This window comes from Desmodus rotundus, chromosome 9 (assembly GCF_022682495.2).
Source record: "Desmodus rotundus isolate HL8 chromosome 9, HLdesRot8A.1, whole genome shotgun sequence".
Lineage (NCBI taxonomy): Eukaryota > Metazoa > Chordata > Mammalia > Chiroptera > Phyllostomidae > Desmodus > Desmodus rotundus.
Genome location: NC_071395.1, coordinates 51,449,054 through 51,469,636, shown reverse-complemented (window position 1 = coordinate 51,469,636; position 20,583 = coordinate 51,449,054). Strand labels below are relative to the sequence as shown.

The following is a 20,583-nucleotide window of genomic DNA, read 5'->3' as shown; positions in this document are numbered from 1 at the left end:
ATCACAGCTGGAGCTAGAAAGAGGATCACGCCCCGGGGCTCACACGTGCTACTGAACTGGGAAATAAAAGGCTTCGCTGCCCGTCCCGGGTGGTGCACCCCTATGAGAGGTGGAGGGGAGACGTGACCACCAAGACGCATTTAAGGATCTCAGTTTCCAACTCCCTTATTTTACAGATGAGAAATATGAACAGAATTTTAAAGCCACTGCCCACCAGCTGAAATCTTCAAGTGCATTCTGTTATTCTCTTCCAGGTATAGGGACCACGACAGCATGGTGCAGTTTTGGTGAAATCAGACTGTTATTTCATGTAGTTGTTGAAACAACAGAAAAGACCTCCCATATCTAGGTTTTTATCCTCAAGTAAAAAATTAGAACAATGTCAGATTACTTCATAGCCTCTAGGATCTATTGCAGTACCTAAATCCACCATGAGGAGACGCCCAAGTGCCGTGTAGAAGGTAGTCCGACACCGCATGTCTGTCAGGTTGGACTGATTGTTAATACCCAAAAATGAAAAGTGCTCGCTCTGTTGAAAGAGAAAACAAGTGAAAATGAGAGAATACAAGCCAGTCATTTCAGACCTACTGAGCCCTTTCAGGCTAATGGCTACATCATCATTCCTTAAGGGTACAAAGGGCATTAAAAAAGGGGTTTTTTTGGTTATTGTTACCTACAACCAGTTTATCTTAGTATGAACAGCAGCAGATCACCAGGACCTCAAAGAGCAGCTCTGATGCCAGCTAAGCGGGAGCTGTCTCTGTGGTGGGAGTCAGGAACCCACTTCGGCCGCAGTAGCACCCACCCAGGACCCAACCTAACCCCTCCTTTACGTGCTGAGAAAAGGGTGAGTGGGGTGGCAGAGAGCAGAGGCAGGAGGAGGGGCTGCCATCACTCACCGTGTGATTGTTCAGCATGAACTGCACCGCACTAAGCTTCACTAGTTTCCGTACACTACTGTATGTAAGGACAAAGGAAGAGGGTCAAGGAAAGCGTGATGCAAACCCAGAACCTTTACAACAGAATGAAACTCCACTTTACCCTAAGTACAGTTTCTTTCTTTACTATGAATTCCATACCCAGATAATCTCGTTTTTCTCAACCACTTGAGTATAACAATGTCCAAAGGGAAAGCAAATGTGTTCTCTTCTGAGCAGTATTCAACTAATCCATGGAGAGAACACACACCGAACTCCTGTCTGTAAGCAAATGGGAAGAACCCAACAGTTTCCCCCAAGAGTTGTGAATACCCTGAAGTAACTTTCCTCCACAGGCTTCTAAGAGACAATTAAGCCCTAAAGCCCTGCCTAAGGCATCCATTGTACGCAAGTGAGCCAACTTTCTCTCCTATGCATTTAGGATGGTACTAGCTACATAGATAGAGCCTTTGAAAGAACTGAGAAAAAACTCACTATTTTAGGATTTACTTCTCTGGCAGACCCTGGCTTGTGAAAGGCTGTCTTAGAGCAATTCGAACTTTAAGCAGACCTAGTCCAAGTCAAGAGGAAGCACAGCCACTACTTCTATTGTGAAAACTTGTCAGCAGGTTGCTTCTACCAACAGGATGACAATCAGGATGGACTATGTGGCCACTGAGGATGCTGAAATCCTGGCCATAAAAGAGTGTGTACCCATTAGACGGCTCTGGTGGGTTTTGTGGGTCTCAGAGATAGCCAGGGATAAACCTGTAGTAAACTATTAGCTTGTGGGTGGGCTCGTTTTGGGGGTCTGGAATTATTCCTAGATTCTGGGTGGGCACTGCCTTTGGCCGAGAAAGGAAGATACATAAAGCTAAGTGAAAGTGGGAACAGCAGCTAGCTTAGAAAAGGATATCCAATGGAGAGGTCATTGAGAAGCTGCAGTGTCTTGGAGGTGATTGGTTCACAGCGGCCCCAGTACTTCAGGTTGGTGATGCTGGAGGACAAAAAGAAAAGAAAAAGCAGGAGACACTTTTGATTTGCCTGATTTCCTTGACGGTCGGGAGAAGAAAATCATCCATCACGAATCACCACACATCTGCATCACCAATTCACAGACATCACAACCACAAAAAATGGGTATAAAATCTCCGTACTTACATTTGGTTGACTAGAAAAATTATCCTTCAGATAATCTTCACTACTTGGTTCCAAAGCTACACTGGCCCATACCCAGGCCCTTGGAATTCTGGGGCACTCCAGGGCTGATTTCTGCAGCAAGGGTAAGAGATTTCTGCGGCAGTGATAACATGCAGACGTATGCAATTCTGCACCTGCACCATCCACTGTCAGCTGCAGAATTCTAGTAGCCCTTGCTTCTGGATTCTTGGCTGGCAGAGTCCTTTAGACCCCCTTTGCCTTTTTCATCTTTAATTATTAACCAGCTCATGGAAATGAGTGTTTAGGATTGGGATGGTTGGAAGGAGGCAAAATGTCATTTTGCACACAGCCCTGGGTAATTTGGCTCCTAGTGTGTGCTTTGATAAATTGAACTCCTAAAAAAAGGAAAATGTAAACAAAGGGGGCACAACTTAAAAAAACACAACAAAAAAGGGCCAACTAGGAGCTTTGTTTTCTTCCAACTTTGAAGACAAGTCAAACAAAAGCACTAGGTTTTGGAGATTCAAGACTCTCAAAGGGTGTGATGCTTTGTGAGAGGAACAAGCCTGTTTTAAAGCGGGGCTCTCCTCTGGGGGGGCATGCCTAGTAAAAATCAGCACCAGAAAGCGAGTGCCCACTAGGGGCATGCTGGCAGCAGGGAGATGGAGTGAGAGGCTGAGCACCAATCACTGGGAGGGAGGGCCATTTTCATGATGGCCCTGACAGGGTTTCACCTGTGACTACAGAGGCTGTGGGTGAGAGTCCACGTGAACAAAATTAAATCCTTGCCTGTACAAGCCTGGAATGCTCTGGGGCCGGGCCATATCTCTAAGCACAGCTTGTCACACACTCAAATGCACAATTTTCTGACGCAAACGATCAATGCTGGAAAACCAAGGCACTGGCAGCACAATGCCAAGATCACATTTTACAGTTGCAACAGGATTGCAAGGGACTCTTGCTGATGGCAAGCCAAAACACTTACATTTTTCCTATGAAGACGCTTAGGACCATGGTCTCATCATTCAAGCCCAGGACTTCCGAGAGTCGGCGGTACAGCTGGTGGCGGTAAGAGAAGAGAAAGTAACCAGAAACCAGGGATTAGAAAAATCACATCCCAGTACTGTCTGTGTCCTCATGTAGGAGTAGGATGTGGGAAGAAAGTGGACAACAATGCTGGGGAAGTCTATTGCAGTGATAAGCTAGTTTCTAAGTCTTAATAAATACTGGATAGATGCTGAGCTATCTTACAGTCCCCTTCAACCCTGAATTTACACTGTCACAACCTTCTGCTGTTCTGAACATCAGTTCATGCGCAGAGACTGAGAACTGACAATCTGGGGACACCAACAGTTCTGGCTGCCCATTTGTAAGTATAGGGAGCACCAGAGAAGTGGGACCACTCTTTGAAGAGTCTCCCAATTCCACAGACTAAGAAGACATTTAGGCTACCCTGATACCTAAAACCTGGAGACTGTAGCCGAACTGCTTGCTACCAGCTGTTTCCCTCAATCAGCAATCCCATAAGTGGAAAGAACCAATGGAGCCAACTGAGAGTATGTTACCTTGGAGGATTTTTGCACCTGGTCCCCAATGTAGATCTTACGAAACTGTTCAAAAAAGCTCAGCATGGCCAGTTCTAGCTTCTCGTTGCCCGCCTGAGCCAAGCGAGAATCAGTGAGGTTCATCAGCTGGAGTACCCTAGAGGAAGCAGAGCAATGGTTCTCTCAACAGCAGGATATCCCGGCCACTCTAGAAACAGTCTTCCATGTCTCCTCTCCTTCCCATCCCAGCTGAAAGGCATTCTCTGCAGGCTCTCAGCACGGTGGAAGGAACACATTCTCCATTTCTGCCCCACAGGAACCACAGCCAAGGAATAAACATGAACGATTACTGAGAAGTTTAAATCTTTTCATCCAGTGAGACTGCAGACCGAGGCAGAACTCATAATCAGCTTAGAAACAGTGGGGGAAAACCCCCTAGTACTACAATAATGGTCTTCCTAGAAACCTCAGTGAGACCTTGAGTAAAGCAATTTATTTTCCAAGTCCTGGCTCCTCATGGATAAACTGAGAGAGACTGAAGGAAGCCAGTGGTTCTCAACCTTTTTTCTCAGAGCCATGAAGGAGACGGACATGTGTGAAGGGCGATGTGCACACGTGGGAACACTTCCAGGGACCAACAGCAGATATGCTACCTGTGACTTCATCCCTCTTCCTTGCACCGGTGCCCCCGAAAGAGCGCCTACTGGGCTGCAAGTGAGGAATCATGCTGAATGAGTGAGAACGGTGTTACTGCAGGTGACTCATTTGACATTTTGATATTGTGAGAACAGGTAACAAACTATTTGTGACGTTTCATGAGTGAGTGCGGCTCAGTCAGCGTGCTGCGATGCTCACTAAAGAACTGGTGCAGAAGGGCGACTTGTCTAACTCAATTTATCCTGTGACAGTGTCACACCAGGCTGCACACTCAAAGAGGTATATTACATGTTACCCTTAGTAAATCTTTGCTCAATTCTTCAAAAAATGCCAGTGTAATGTGCTGTGAAGACTTCTGTCAGGACTAAAGCACATACAGGCAGATGGACGTCTGATAAACACAACGGGGGTGGAAAGAGACTAAAGGGGATTTTCAGAATATGAATATGGATTACGGACTGAAATGCCTAGGACGAATAAACGCTAAGGCATCACGGTAAGATGTGCCATCTCTGAGGAGAGTACCCAAAAGTCTAGAACCTTTAGGACAGCACTCCCCGGAAAGGCCAAACCAAGGCAGCCCACGTCTTTTTAATTCCGAAGTCCTGTCCTTAAACAGAACTGAAGGCTGCTCCCCGGTCTGCTTTTCCTAATTCTGTACCCACTGACTCCATGCTGAATTCCAAAATAGTTTTTTAGTTAGGATGGTAGACAGAGTTCTTGCTATATTTATAAAAGGTTTAAAGTTGGACGTGTTTCTGTCCTTCATTTTCATGGGCAATCAGCTTTATGTGATTATATTCTGTAAATGGGGAGGAAAACATTAATGAAAGCATTAACAAATCATGTCTGGTTCCTGTGGTCCCAGAACCCAAAAAGGGCGAGGGCAGGGGCGGGCACAGAAGTGACATGGGAAGCCAGGTGGGAGCACTTACCGACAGACAAGCTCACCATCCATAGCATCTTGCTCATCAGTGCTGGCAAAAGAGACCCGGCCACCAATCACCGCACCGATGATGTAAACCAGCCACGTCAGCCTTCCTGAGACAGGAAGAAGATCCACCACTGTCTTCTCCAGTGATAATTTCACGAAGAAATCCCTCACTCTGGGGTTCATTTCTTACTAGGAGCCTCCTTTATCTTAAGGACACTACGGAGAAGCCACTGTCTTACTTCTCTTACGGAGTGCAGCTACTACTCTGCTCGGGGGAGGGTGACGCCAGGGGGTAATCCATCAGATAACCAAGGCTCCCCTATCAGTCAAGGTTATTATTTTTGGAGTGCAGTACTTTCTTAAAGTTAAACACAACCACTGCAGATGACTTCAGTTACTCTTCCCTAGTCCCCCATAGCAGTTAACAAATACATTTTTGCATGTTTGGAGGTAACTGATGATGGAGGACACTGTTTGAGGGAAGGCAGGAGGGAGGTGGCGAAAGAAAGGGTACCGACAGCGCCTGCTCCCAGGCCCAGCCCACCACATGCTCACCCTCCTGCACGGCGATGTCCATGGGGCTCGCGGTGGCACTCTGCAGCAGCTCCTGATAGGACTGGGCCGACTGGTCGAACAACTGCACCAGGAGCGCGCACGTCTTCTCATACTCGCAGCGCCCAATTGTAGACAGCTGGTCCAACTGCTGCTGGACCAGACCCGTGTCCTCCAGAGGATCCTCCAGTCCATCTCTACTCCCAAGGGAAGAAATATGCCTATTGATTTCCCCATCTGAGCAGCTCTTTCTTCTTCATTTAGCCATTCTTTCCACAGTAGAGGCTCATATGCCAACGCTACTTTTAACCAAGGAAGGAATATCAAAAAAATTTGAAGGCATATGTTTTCAACCTAGCACCTGCTTCCCTTTGGAATATTTTGATTGTTGGTGTTCAATCTTTCAATCTGAATTTCTGGTTCGTAACATCTGTCGGCCTGGATCTGCTCATTCCTATGTTTCTCCCCCCCAGGAGCTCTGGCCTCTTAGCCTCTCGCTTGTTCTTGACCACCGTCAACTTTGGGATGACAAGTACTCTGTTTCTGAGTGCAGCCATTCTGACCACATGTGTTTTGGAATTCAGAGATCTTCAGGTTTTAGGGAGGCAATATGATGCTTCTGCCATGTAATAAGAACCCTCAATGGGCTCTGCGGTATGTCAAATACAGTATTCCTATGGCAAAAATGTGTAAATATTATGAAGAATCATACTAAGTAGAATTTTTAAAAAAGATTACAAAGGGTTTCCAGTGCATGTCAAGTTTCGCCATCAAATGATTTTTGGTGCCAAATCTACGAGAAAACTTAAGTTTTCACATCTTGGATTTCAGAATTGCAGATGGGGCCCTGTGGATTCCTACCAGGCCTTGCCTTATCTACAGGTCTGTAAATTTGAAAATCTTATCATATCACAAGCTCTCTATGATTACATCACAGCATGACAACTCAGCTGCAGCCGTGGCAGCACCACCACAACTGGCAGGTCCCGGCTATGTGTTACGAAGGTCACACGGTGGGCTGGGGCAGAGTAATTCAATGCCCATAACAACCTCGCCCAAGAGCACATGGCTACAACCAGCTCTCTGGGCCCAGAGCCCACAGGTATAACCACACCCCAACATGGTCTCACTGAAACCAGGCGACTCCTCAGGAACAGAAACTATGTAGCTAATAAAACAACACCTCCCAGTGGGCTTCACAAATACTCAGCTTTTGAAATGATTCAAGTCATAAACAGCTGAGACAATTAGCTGTTTGACAATTAAATGCAGTCAAACCTAAGCAAATTAAGAATCCAACTTGAAATAGCTGATGAAAGAGTATACAGAATAATCTTAAAAGTTCTCATCACAAGAAAAACACACTGTACCTATGTGTGGATGTTAACCACACTTACTGTGATCACCTTGCAATATATACAAATACTGAGTCACTTATATTGTACATCTGAAAGTAACAGAATGCTGTATGTCAGTTATACCTCAATTAAAAAAAAGGTTAATCTTAAGGGTAGGGCCCTAATCCAATCAGACTGGTGTCCTTAACGAGAAGAAACAACATAGATATATCTGCGCGCGTGCACACACAGAGCAGGCCCTTTGAGGACACAGGGAGAAGGCTGCTATCTGCAAGCCAAGGAGAGGGGCCTCATCAGAAACCAACCCTGCTGCCACCTGGATCTCAGACTTCTAGCCTCTAAAACTGTGAGAAAAATAAATGTTTGTTGTTAAAAAAAAACAAACAAAAAACCCCAAACAAACAAAAAAACCCACACAAATAAGAAAGGTCCCTAAAACAAAGAATTACTTAACTTTATCCAGGTCATTTCTGAAAGGGTCTGAAATTTCCTGAGTTACAGGTTTCTGGTCCAGTTAATAGGGCAGACAGAAACCATGTGATAATGTAATGCAATCAGTGATCAGTTGCCTAGAACTCCTGTATCTTCTAGTAAGCTCTGGATCGTGTAATCCCTTTTTATCTATTTAATATTTTAGGAGTTCACATTAAGCATCTATACTTTACATACTATAATTCTTATCTATAGTCTACAAACATTTCTCTCTTGTTTAAAGAAAATCAGTGGCAAGGACAAACATTATGCTGATACAGGTACTCTGTATTCAAAGACGCTGCTACTGATGGCAACAACAGGAGGGTTCCACCAGGATGCTAAAGACTGCTCTTTCAGATTTTGTGCTGTTCTGCTGACGTAAGAACGTGACCACTAACAGTATTAGCTCCAATAAGAGTCCTATCAAATACATTTTTGCCAACTGGGTGTCTGATCTCTGGCAAGTCTAACACCAGGCTGCTGGTGGGGGAACGAGAGGGGCTGTCCTAGAGTCCTTACCTCAGTATGATGTGCACAGACTCCAAACGGGATGTGATGTAGGCTTTGGTGACTTCAGGAGTGTAAGTTTCCAGCATGTGGGGCTCTGTGGCTTTCACATATGGCACAGAGGCTGCCAGCCGCTGCCACAAGCTCAGGAGATAGTGCACACTATTTGGAGCAAATTCCCAGTGCTAAGGAAAACCAAAAGGGCAGGAGGCATATCTATTATTTATACACAATACACCAGTCCCATGCCACTCAACACAAACGATAAACTAGTCTAACGTGTTTCTCAGTATTTCGGAGATTAAGCGTCTAATGAGAAAGCTGCTCTATGCTGGATGAGTAAACCTTACCACAAGGAAAACCCTGCGTCAGTGACTCTCAAACATCAGTCTGTATGAGAATCACTTAGAGAACACAGCAGAAATACAGATGCCAGGACCGTACCCGGGACCTGGTGAACCAGAAATTACGGGTGTAGGATCCAAGCACCTGTCGTTCTCATCAGGCTCCCCAGATAATTTTGATGTGAGCCATAACGTTCGAGAAGCGCAGCCCTACATTACACGACTAAGACAGGGAGGGCACGACTCTCTCCACTCTTCTGTCGAGCTCTCTGTTCCAACCCTGCCTTTTTGGAGGTGATTCTGAGGGGATTCTCCAGCCGTGCATCTCAGCATTATCCTGGCCATTCCCATACACTCTTTTCCCAACACTCCCTGCACTTTTGTAATACACACGAGTAGGCTACAATAGTAACTATTCTGCAGGGTTACCCTACATGTACTTATATTCACTTTCGCAAAAAAAAAAAAAAAAAAAAAAAAAAAAAAAAAAAAAAAAAAAAAAAAAAAAAAAAGAGGGTGGAGGGGGAGAGAGAGAGAAAAAGAATATTCATGTAAGATCAAGAACAGTGAGCAAGGGGACAGGCTCCCATGTTTCCAATGTTTAGGAAGAAAGAGCCAAGCAATCAAAGACAAACCTGTAGGCTGGTCACTGTGAAGTTGGCTATCAATCGGATGACCTCAGGGTAGTTTTCCACCTTTACTAATTCTCCCAGTTGATAGTTACTCTTCAGTCGGGCCAGTAGTCTGCAAAACTCATGGTAATTGTTTGGGTCTGATAAACTCTGGTGACAGCACAGGAGGAAAACAAAATGACAGTGTGATTCACTACACTTCCCAACGACATTTGGGAGGGCATGAGGGGAGAGGGGTACTTCAACCTCCGAGATGCAAGTAACCATTCAGAATGACACATTTGTATAATGCTTCTTAAAAATAATTTTATTACAAGGATGGTCACATCAATGATCTCATCTGTTCATAATAATTATCTTGTGGCTTATTAGCCTCAATCAAAGAGGCTGAAATGGAAGCCCAGAAGGATCACATTACAGGCCTAAGGTTGAAAGGCTGATAAATGGAAGATAAGGGGCATGATCTAAGATGTAACCAATCTGTTTGCTTCCCACCAATTAAAGGAAAGATAATGAAATTTTCGCTTTAACATCTGTCAAATTTATTAAATACAATTAAACTACAGTAGCAAAGTTATGCAAAGGTTTTATATATTTATATTATCATGGCTATAATAAATTTATCTATTTCTATGTCATTTATATATTATATACTCATATTGAACTTCTGATTTGTTTGCCTATTATACCAGCATATTTGTTTCCTTACATATGTCTTCCTCTACTAGCACAGGAAGGTAAGACTTTGGTTTGTTTCCGCTCTGTCCCTGGCACAAAGGTGTTTCATAAAGTTTATGGAATGAATGACAAATATTTGAATGAGAAATCTATTCCTTCCCACCGAAAAGCAGCCCTATACACTTCCATAAATAATGTACATTTAAAAAAACTGGAAACAGAAACAAACTTAAATCCTTAATTTATTGGAGAAAAATGACTACAGTCCATCCATCTTTTCCTGTACAAAGTGAGCCTTTCCACAACTCTGGCATTACTGAAGCTAGAGGTACAAGCTCCTCTTTTGGGCAAACGTTCTCAAGACTTTTCTATAAATACAGATTCACTTAAATCTTTTGAAGAACAACAGACTGAGCTGTTTTCTGGGATTTCTACTAAGTAAGGCCTCTAGATGGATATCCTTCTGACTCATAACAGACACATACACACAAAATCATATGTATCATATATATGTGTGTGTGTGTGCCAAGATATATATTCGAATAAAAACAAATCCTCAAGTCTTACCTGTGGATTTTCCAGTATTCGTTTAACACCATCAACAAGATGAGAGAGAAACTTGGCCCTCTCTGCATTGTTGAACAGGGACCTTCTGACGGAGGCAATCTGTACTAAGCAGGACAAGACCTAAAAACAGGGCACACCCCAAATGTCACTGATTTTAAAAGACTGTACAGGGATTTTCATATCTTTTCCAATCCTATAACATTCTTCTTTACATTTGCCACTAATTCTGTTCTTTCAACCTCTGCTGTAATTATAATAACATGGAAAGATCAAGGAGGGTAGAGCTTAAAAAGGAAAAAAAGAGAGCATTATACCCAATTTGATCCTACCAACTACCTAAATTCACACTTTGGAAATTCATTAGGCATTATTCTCTGACCACTCCAATGGCTGCTTCCTTGATTCTTGTTAAGATATATATTTAAAGGCTTAAAAATACCAAGCAATTCATCATTTAAATAAAGCTTTAGATTTTTTTTTTTTTTATTAAGACCTTTGGGCTAAATGAGGCTTTGCTATGTGGTGCTACAATGAAATAACCAGGTCATATCTGTGCCATGAAACAAACACACACACACAGCTTTTATCCTGAAAACATTTTTCCCTTTCCCTACTGTGCTAGGTATTTACACTCTCTGCCCCACCAGATCTATCTTCCAACCGCTCCCCGCTCCCCCCTCCCCCCTGGATGTTCCCTGGGAGGCTGGCCTCTGTGACTACAACAGCCAAGCTCCGTTGCCCTCTTGCTTCTAGTTGGCTTCAACCATTGGCAAGTACCAGCAAGGACATGAGGGCAAGAGGCAAGCAGCACCACCCCCCTGCTAGGCCGTGGCTGGTAGCTTCTCCACCTCTGTTGTACAGCCATCCCTAGGCCACACCAGCTTTCTCCAGGGCTCCCTACACCTTGCCCCTTTAAGCTTCCCACAACTGCTCACCCCAGGGGGTATAGTCAATCCTCTTGTTAGATTTCCTTAATTTTGCCCATACCTTTATCAATAGCCTTTTCATTAATTACCCTTCTTGGGTACATTACCTTTTCCTGTGGAAAATTTGATAAAAACGACACTGAATTCAGGTTTCGCTAAAGCAAAGGTCTACGTCAATTTGGAAAAGTACTACAATGACCAGGAAAGTATTCCCCTGTGGAAACACTATGCAGAACACTCATCACCTTACTACGTATTCTTTGTATATTTCGCACAACAGTGTCTTACCCAACCATCTGAAATACCAGACGTACGTCTTTTAGGACCTGAATGAATTTTGTGATTTGAGGAGTTTAATTACTGCTTTAAAGGAGAAATACATCATTCCCAAGAGCTTTCAAATGTTATTTAGAAATAAGTAGGCAAGTCTGCCTTCCCCTTACAGCTTCCATGTATTGCTTACGCCTGAGGGATTTTCAAAACTTTTCTCACTCAGGACACCCTTCAGCCCCACAATAAGGAGAATCCCCACACTCTGGCCCATGGCAGTTTGCAGTATGGAGATGAGACCAAAAAAACTTGGTTTCCGCTGCAATTTGTCACTAGACAGGAATAATGTTAAAAGAATTAGACTTTACTGCAAGAACTTTTAAGCTATAAGCTTCATCCTGGCTAGATAACCAACTCTATTATTTCCATGCTTTAGTTCTGTGATTTTGTATGAAAAAATAAACATGAGGCTCACTCATCATTGCCATTATCCAGAAATAGGTTTGCTTTAGAAACTGACTCACCAGAGGTGAAAATGAAGGAGGGATGGAATGATACAGGTCAAAAAACAGCTGCAGAGTTGAAGAGTCTAAGAACGCTGGAAGAAAGACACAAGAGCACTTCACTGAGGACGTCTGCACACTGCTCCTGGCACTGCGCATTAGGGAGCACGTAGCTCGGCTTCCTTATCTTACAGAATGTGTCCTTTGAAAGTGACGGGTACCTCTTTTGAAAAACGGATTTATTTTTCTGATAATCAGAGAACTTAAGATAACCAGGATGCTGTTCATAGCAAGAATTTTTATCCTTAGGAACACACAAACATAAACACGTTCTTTTGCTTGATTTTGTTTTTAAAGCTAGACATTACCTCAAATGAACATCTCTGGGTGGTTAATATAAGAAGGTCAAAGTCACATCGGTGAGTAATTAAGAGCTCCTCCAGGCTGGGGGAGTCTAGAACAGGGGTGTCAAACTCATTTTCACTGGGGGCCAAATAAGCCTCATGGTGGCCTTCAAAGGGACGAAATAATTTTAGGACTGTATAAACCCAACTACTCCTTAACTAGGGGCAAGGAGCTTGCACTGCTGCTGGGTAGAAACAAGGAGGGCCGGATTCTGCCTGCGGGCCACCTGTGAGTCTAGAAGATCCTCCAAGAACCTCTCCCTTACTTCATAAAGATAGATGTTGAAACTCTAAATGTTCTTGTACAATAAGCCAGGAATTGCCGGGGGTCCTTTAGATCATCCTACAGACGCTATGATGCTATGTGAGCTGAGTGAGCAGCAGCCTGTTTCAGGTGTGCCATTCCCTTACCTGATCTCCAGCTGGTGGGAATCTGGACTGTGCACAGGTCATCTGAGGACTCATCAGTAGACGTGCCGATGAAATCAAAGTTCAGGCAATTATGAGTGAGTTTAAGCAGCTGCATGAGCAAACCATGCTGACTTTCATCATTCAAGTTTAGGTTCTTTCCGGAAGCCTGTAAAAATTACCACACAGTAAGCCCCAAACAATCACTCCTCTCTTTTAAGCCTGTTACCAGACTCACAAGCAGGCTGTTGAGCCAGAAAAGGAGGGCTCTATTTCCACGCAGAAACACGATGTTTCCCTGGCCACAAGATGCAGTGCTTCTCTTACCTTACTGTCCTTATGAAAATCCTAGCTCCTTATTTGATATGACAACGCATTTACCGTAAAGCATGAAGCTGGTACTTAAAGAAATCTCCCTTCTGACACCATATTCTTTACATGTAGACACAGTGGCCACAGGGATTCCTGAAGCAATACGTGTGGTTACTTCACTTGTCTGTGAAATTCTAGCTATTTCTAGACAGGGTTAAGTTTCAACTCTGGGAGGGAGTTCTAGAAAGTTATATACCCTGTCCTACCTTCCTTCCTCTTTTTAATATTACCATCACAGACATCAACAAATATCTTTCAAACAAAACAAAATCACCACTGAACTTTATTTATTCACTTGCAGTTTACCTGCTTATAGCGCAATGCTTGGACCATAGCTACTGGGGCTCATAATCAAAGTTCACACCAGCTATGACCTTGCTGACTGGCTGGCTAATTGTTTTTGATAATATCAGCGAGAAGGATGCAAACCTCAGTTTTGTCAAAAGCGTTTCCCCTTCAGGGGTACAACAGCTTTTTTCAGGCAGCCTGTCCAACCCAAGGACTGTCTGGGAATTCTGAGATAAGTAAGTAATTGTGGAAAAAGATGAACAACATTAAGTGGAATGACAGAAGAACCCAAACTTGTTTCTAAAATGAAAATTGGGACATACTGGAAAATGAGAACACGGACCAAAGAACCCCAAATCCCCCAAATGAACAAAGAGCCAGAGGCTAATCCCATTTAGCTTTCTATGGGGACAGAGCAGCCAGTCATTGCAGTTAACATTTCTTAGTTCAACTCTATCAGTAAGTGAATTGAAACACCAACTTTTCTATTTTAAAACAGGTAATTTCCTTATGTGACACTATCTACCCCTTCAGGTTATGAAATCTAAATAGCTGCTGAAATCTCACAATGTGTTTTTCCTTACAGATGTTGCTTGTTTATTTGCTGCTTTTAGCTCAGCAGGGGACAGGGAGTCAGCCTATTTCCAGTGTGTCAGCAACGTCACCGAGACTGCTTTCAGAGCACTAGAGCTAACATGCTTTTACTCCTATAGGAAGATTCCATGTAGGTACAAAAAAAGCAAACAACAGAACCTCAAACTTTGTAGTGAATTAGATTCTTTTAGGACAGGAGCACAGGATAAGTGTTCCCTCACTGCTCTTACATAGGGAAATAGATCTGAAATAGGGAAATCGCAATCCTTTCTCTAACATCAGCGGTCAGTCTGGCAAGTTTCTTTAGCATCTTGGACATAGGTACTGTGTAAGAGATGATGATGATGATTAAAGAGATGCATACGTGCTCATAGGGTCCATTAAGAGATGGTATCTAACAAGTACCCACTCATTCTCATCCTTTCAAAATGAATGAGGAAGCCAGACCCAACCTACAATCTCACCTGTTTTAGTAAATTGCAGGAAAGTGTGAAGATATCAAATAACGATGAATCTCGGAAAGAAGAGGCTATTTTTCTGTGCTTGGTTAAAGGATGAGTGGTGTCTGCCTATGCAGAAAAATAAACCAATGCAAGTTAGAATTAACTGCAAAGAAAAAAAATTTTCATGCAGACTACAAATAAACCAGATTTCCAGTAAGAGCAACATAAATACAAAACACATTTTTAACATTTAAATTACTATGAAATCATACAGCGTGAGAGGATGAAAGAGTAGTAAGCTGCTAAGGATAGCTGCCAGGATAGCACGTCTCTAGAGCTCACAGAGGGAAGACAGGAAAAGGAATGAATACCTCCACTGCTAAGTTTTAATTTCCTTCGCACGTAGGTAAAATTTAACAAGTTTTGGCAGATATTGCTAACAATTACTACTATGTTGTACTGTGGTTTAATTTCAAAAACAGACAGTAGCAAGGCTTGGGTTTTGGTAAATAGTCCACTGGGCTGAAGTTACTGCAGAATTTCAAGAAACAGTCATTAACCAACAGCCATGAACTTAAATGACCAACAGCTTGTAACCCCTTTCCTCCTTCTCCAACTTGTTTATTTCTAGATAGAGTCCAACCACAAAAGTGAACATTTCAATTCAATGGCTGTACTGGTCACTTATTCTGCTGTTCTTGTCTTTCCCCCACATTTTAAAGGTTTCTGTGGTTAAGGACTCAATCTTTCACTTTTTAAGTATGCCCTCCATTCCTGACACATGGTAGGTACTCAACAGTGGAATAAAAAAACTTCAAGGTTGTCAAGGGTATTTTAGCCTAATTGAGATTTTAAATCTCTTCGATATACTGACCAATTCATCCAAGAGGGAGCTCATTTTGTTTCTGGCACATTAAAGAATAATGAGGCAAGATTTCTGACAGACAACCAATTATGGGCCCTCCTAGATTTTATTTCTAAATTCAAATTGGAATGGCAACAGAAATACATTTTCTGATTTGAATCTGATAAATCCCCAAAAAACCCCACAGAAAATTAAGTTATGTAAAGGTTCAAAATATTCCTCAATTCTAGCTTCAGTGTTACTGTGTTATCATCATAAATGTCTTAGGTACATAAGTCATTGCTGGATTATACATCATGTACCACACATTATCTACTATGCTGACCATAATACCGAGAATAATTACATCAAATGTGTTACACACAGTTCTACTGTTTTCTTAGGAAAGACAAGTAAAACTGCGAAGTTTTTAAAAATACCAACACTGTACTTAAGTTAATGTATGCTCTCTGACTACAAAGGTAACACTTAAATAAGAAGTCAGTTATTAAGAGCACAGGCTCTGAAACAAGACTGTGTGGGTTCAAGTTCAGATGCTGTTGCCTGCTGTGACACCTTGGACAAGTTACTTAGCCTTTATGTACCTCTGTCTCCTTCTCTAGAAAATGGGATAACCACAGTACCTATCTAGGACTATCGTGAGAATGAAAGTAGTTAATATAAGTGCTTAGAACAGCACCTTTCACACAGTAATCACTCAAATGCAAGAGCTATTGTTATTATGATAATTACCAACCACAATGGGGGCTGCAAGTGACAGTACTGGCTCCAGATTTTAATAGGTTTAATAAGCAAGTGTATTTAAAATAGTACCAATTCGCAGTTAAAATTTCTCATGGGTTAATAAGAATATCTGCATAAATAATATGCGCAATAGCAACAGTGACGTCAATGTAATTATTAGCTGACAACTGAAGGGTGAGATATTACAACTAACATTAACACTGGCCTGTTCAATAATTATGAATTTTAGCTGGATACAAAAATAAATAACTGAAAAAAATAATAGCCAGAACAAAAGAAAGCCACTGGTGTTTCCTCTGTAGTGATTGGTATCATCAAGGACTATTTTAAAAACGACCTGGTATTTAGTAGAATGTTTTATGCATTCTGAAAAGATGACCAGCAAAATCTTTAATATTAGGACACAGTAATTAACTTTTAAATAATTATAAACATGCATTAGTGTATACAGCAGAAGAGGCACACACATGATGCTGGTTCCACTTTTGTGATTCCTCTTTTTGGACTCATTCTTTTTCATTAGCAAAGAAATTATTTCATTAAGGTTTTGATGTAGGACATTGCTCGCCTGCATCTCTAGTAATGAATGGGAACACCAGTGAGGAAAGCTGAGGTGACGGTAAGATACACTGGACACAACAGGGGACCAGGATAAAACGAGAGGGGTAGGTCGTACTTACAGAGGAAAGTCCAATGCGACTACTTTGTTTCAAAGGGGCATTAATCACTTACCGCAAAAGCACACAACTGCCAAAAAAGATCATCCCACACACAGCAGAAAACACCAATACTAAGAAAAAATATGGCACTTACTTCAATGAGGAAGGCTGTAGCACTTACTTGATTAATTTCATTGGTTAGCTGAGATAAAATTGTGACGCCAATGATGCAGTATTCAACACTATCCTGGTTAAAAAAAAAGTAAAGCAGAAGGAGGTGGTGTGTGAAGCTGATTTCAGCACTGGAAATGCAAGTCATCCTTTAGAAATGACAGAATCATGTGTTACTATTAAAGCTGCCTAGATAAGGTGGCATGAAATTGTGGTTTAAAGCTGCTGCTTTGCAGGACGTAAAACCTAAGCGCCATAAAGGAAGACTGCTAAATCTGACTTCATCAAAACTGGAACCTTTCATATTTTAAAAAGAACCATAAGCATTACACTATGTCCATTAAAAAAAGAAAAAGTGGCAAAACACACTTAAGACAAATTACAAATGAATGTGTAACAATTTACAAAGAAACTATACAAGAAAAAGACAAAGAACCTGATTAAAAATGTACAAAAAATATCACTAAGTTCATAGAAAAACAAAAATTAAGTAGTAAACTAACATATGAAAAATTATTCCATCCCATTCATGACTCAAATGCTGAGATACAAATTATTTTCACCTATTAAAACAGCAAAATAACAAGTTGAGGTCCCAGGGTGGGCGCACAGGGAAATAGGTACCCTTTAATTATTGGAGGAAGCAACATTTTTTGAGGGTGATTTGGAAGTATCTTTAAAAGCCAAAATACACATCCTTTTGATTGAATAATTCCAATAATCCTTACACACTTATTCAAAGTATGATAAGATCGATTGCTCTATCTATCCGAACAGTCACTGAAGGATTTATTTAACAGTTTAACAGTCAAAATATATAAACAAAGCATATCTCCCCCCCGCCCCCCCCCCCGTCCCGGAACACACCTGTGCCTGTCCTTTTCCCTTCCCCCTCTTCTTTCCCAACAGGTATGCTCCTAAACTCTAAGGGTCCCAACAAGATGTGCAACCAGGGGAGCAATGGACAGTGGCAGTTTGTCCCGGGCTAATCTCCAAGGCCCCCTTTTCTCTGACTTCAGTGAGCTGACAGCAGCCTGGCCTTGGCTTACTCTTTCCCTTAATGATTCTGGAGAGCCAAAGCAGCTCTGCCTAATAGCCTCCTGTTGCTTCTTCAATCCTAGGCCCTTTCATCGTTCACTGTCTCCAGCTAATAAATGTACTCTCAAGCCCTGGTGGGTGGCTCAGTTGGTTGAAGTATTGTCCCGTACACCAAAAGGTTGCAGGTTTCACCCCTACTTGGGGCACATATGAGAGGCAACTGATCAATATTTCTCTCATATAGATGTTTTTCTCTCAACTTAATAAATGTACTCTCAAAAACAAAAACCAACCTAAATGCCTACCCATAAGAGATCAGTTAATTAAATTATGGTATTTTAGATCAGAATACGATGTACACATTAGAAAGAATAAAGGAGGTTTGCTTGTGCTGACATGTAAACATGCAAAGCCAAGACATATTAAGAGGAAGAAAGGCACAGAGGAGAACTGCCAAGTAATTCTATTTTGTGTACTTTTTAGATAGAACAGAATATAACTAAGTATCTACATGTTGCTTCTCCCACTCCTATGACATTAAATATATACATCATACCTGTAAAAACCTTGTGACATCTGTGATTGCATTTCTGAAGACGTAGTCGTCCTTTTGACAGTCAAACCAGCCCAGTTTTGTGATTCTGGCATATAACTGAATAAGTGCTTGTGTCACGAAAGTAGCCAGCTTTGGCCGAGTGGCAAGGTAGTTGAGCACATAGTTCCCTATAAAACAAAAACAACCCACGTGATAGAAAAGCACTGCCAGGAAAGGGCATACATCTTTAAATGCATGACATGTCCAAGAAATGGCAAATTTATACTATTAGCCCTAAACTCCCTTAATACTTCATGCTATTGAGAAATGGGACTTTAAATTTAAGATTAGCAGGTTTTCCAATTAAGAATTTTATACTTGTCAAAATGAAGAACCTGAAGGCAGCCTTGAATCTACTCCTAGAGGGTTGAAGAACATGGTCTGCACAGAATTCAAAATCCTTAACAGTGTTTTTCTTAGTTGTTAGTTCAGTAAAGACTGAATGAAAGAAACCTTTTGACAACATAAGGGGGTATTCAGGCTTTATCTAGCATTAATTATTTTGGGCACTCTTCAGTTTTGTAAGCTGAAAACTTGGGGGGGGGGTGCTGTATTCCAGATATTCTGTATGCTTAGCAAACTTAGAACATTACCAAATAAGCAACATAAACTGAACTATTACTAGCAATCATTAAACAAACTACTTTCTTTAGGAGAAAACAGATGATTCTCTACTTACGAATATCTATTCGCTGTTCCAATGGTAGAGGGTTGTTTGTGCGTGATACAAGCTTTGTAAGGCATGTAGCTGCCAGTAACTGGGAGTATGATGACTGTGAAAAGAGGGGAAAGTCAGTCAGAAGGATTTTTATTTGGAGATCTGTGCTCAGATTCAAGAAAAATTTGTTCCGCTGTATTCGATCTTTTGGATTTTAGAGGGTCTATCACTTTCAGAGGCCTATAGAGCGTTATGTGCTCATTTAGCTAACTGCAACCATGAACAAGGGCAGGATAAAGTGAACGCAGATCACACCGATCCAGTATCTCTATTGCTCCAAGGGGACAGATGGTAGAGGGGATCTTTTCAGAAAGATTCTAATTTTTAGAAGACAAATCTCTTCTTTCTTTTAAAACAAGACATCTTCTCCTATCAATAACCTTGTTAAAGTGGTATTTCAAAAAGTTTCACCTCACAAATATCCCCAAAGTCACCTCAAAATATTCCTGTAGTATGGTAGGAAGAAAGAAAGAGCAGTATTAGAGGGAATCACCATATTATGCTGTACAGTTAAACCGCAAATTACGTCTTTCTCCCAGTACAGCTATCAATCAGCTACAACTCTGGAAAATACATATGCTAGTTTTAAAGCAAATTCATAACAATTTTTTATGAGAAAGAAAAAAATAAGGCCACAGCAATGGAATACCATTATCATATTCTCAAGTGTGGATTTTAATGAAGTTTAACCTTATGGAGAATCGGAATAATCTCTCTGATCATAATGTACAAGAAGGAGTCATGTGAGAATCCCTCATGTGGTTATACTACATAATGTCATATAATAGACAGAAACATCGAAATAATTTAATCAAGGACAAAGGATAATTTTCTGAGACTAAAGTCCTCAAGACAGCAGGCCAGGCCATCTATAGGCATTACATAATACCACCTGTTATAAAAATAATTTAAGCTTAAGAAAAAAAATCTATCAAAGTGACTGACACGTGACTTTTATTCAGCACCCTTGAACGTGGTTTAAACTGGTTAGAGCGGGTGTGTTAAATCACTAATGATGCAAGAAAGGCTACTGTAACTAAGTAACGTGGTGTGTCACTATATACTATGTAACATGCAAATGGTCTTTGCACTAATTCCAATAAATCTGCTAAGTCACTAAGAAGCCAACAGAGACTGAAAAGGAAGACCCCACTATAATTAAGTGTTTTCAGCACTGCTCTGATCCTATTTTATTCCAGCCTGCTGCCTGTCAACAGGAGGATCTCAAGGTAACAGTGTCAGTGATAACACTATGGGGCT

General features: G+C 41.6%; 1 protein-coding gene across 5 annotated transcripts in view; it reads right to left on the bottom strand.

Annotated features, from left to right (window-relative positions):
• The window catches only part of XPO7 (exportin 7), a 73,322-nt gene that overhangs the window by 12,769 nt on the left and 39,970 nt on the right, over nucleotides 1-20,583 (bottom strand). For 3 of the 5 annotated variants that reach the window (XM_053910701.1, XM_053910700.1, XM_053910699.2), the window contains exons 3-18: nucleotides 19,285-19,378; nucleotides 18,567-18,733; nucleotides 16,956-17,048; nucleotides 14,555-14,659; nucleotides 12,840-13,005; nucleotides 12,046-12,119; nucleotides 10,326-10,445; nucleotides 9,084-9,230; nucleotides 8,117-8,289; nucleotides 5,769-5,962; nucleotides 5,215-5,320; nucleotides 3,644-3,779; nucleotides 3,064-3,137; nucleotides 1,834-1,914; nucleotides 900-963; nucleotides 421-529 (exon numbers count right to left, since the gene is read on the bottom strand). In XM_053910701.1, the coding sequence (XP_053766676.1) occupies nucleotides 421-529; nucleotides 900-963; nucleotides 1,834-1,914; nucleotides 3,064-3,137; nucleotides 3,644-3,779; nucleotides 5,215-5,320; nucleotides 5,769-5,962; nucleotides 8,117-8,289; nucleotides 9,084-9,230; nucleotides 10,326-10,445; nucleotides 12,046-12,119; nucleotides 12,840-13,005; nucleotides 14,555-14,659; nucleotides 16,956-17,048; nucleotides 18,567-18,733; nucleotides 19,285-19,378 (1,903 nt within the window). The remainder of the gene's footprint in view (nucleotides 1-420; nucleotides 530-899; nucleotides 964-1,833; nucleotides 1,915-3,063; nucleotides 3,138-3,643; nucleotides 3,780-5,214; nucleotides 5,321-5,768; nucleotides 5,963-8,116; nucleotides 8,290-9,083; nucleotides 9,231-10,325; nucleotides 10,446-12,045; nucleotides 12,120-12,839; nucleotides 13,006-14,554; nucleotides 14,660-16,955; nucleotides 17,049-18,566; nucleotides 18,734-19,284; nucleotides 19,379-20,583) is intronic. The other 2 variants (XM_024560641.3, XM_024560638.4) reach the window with 1 other exon arrangement.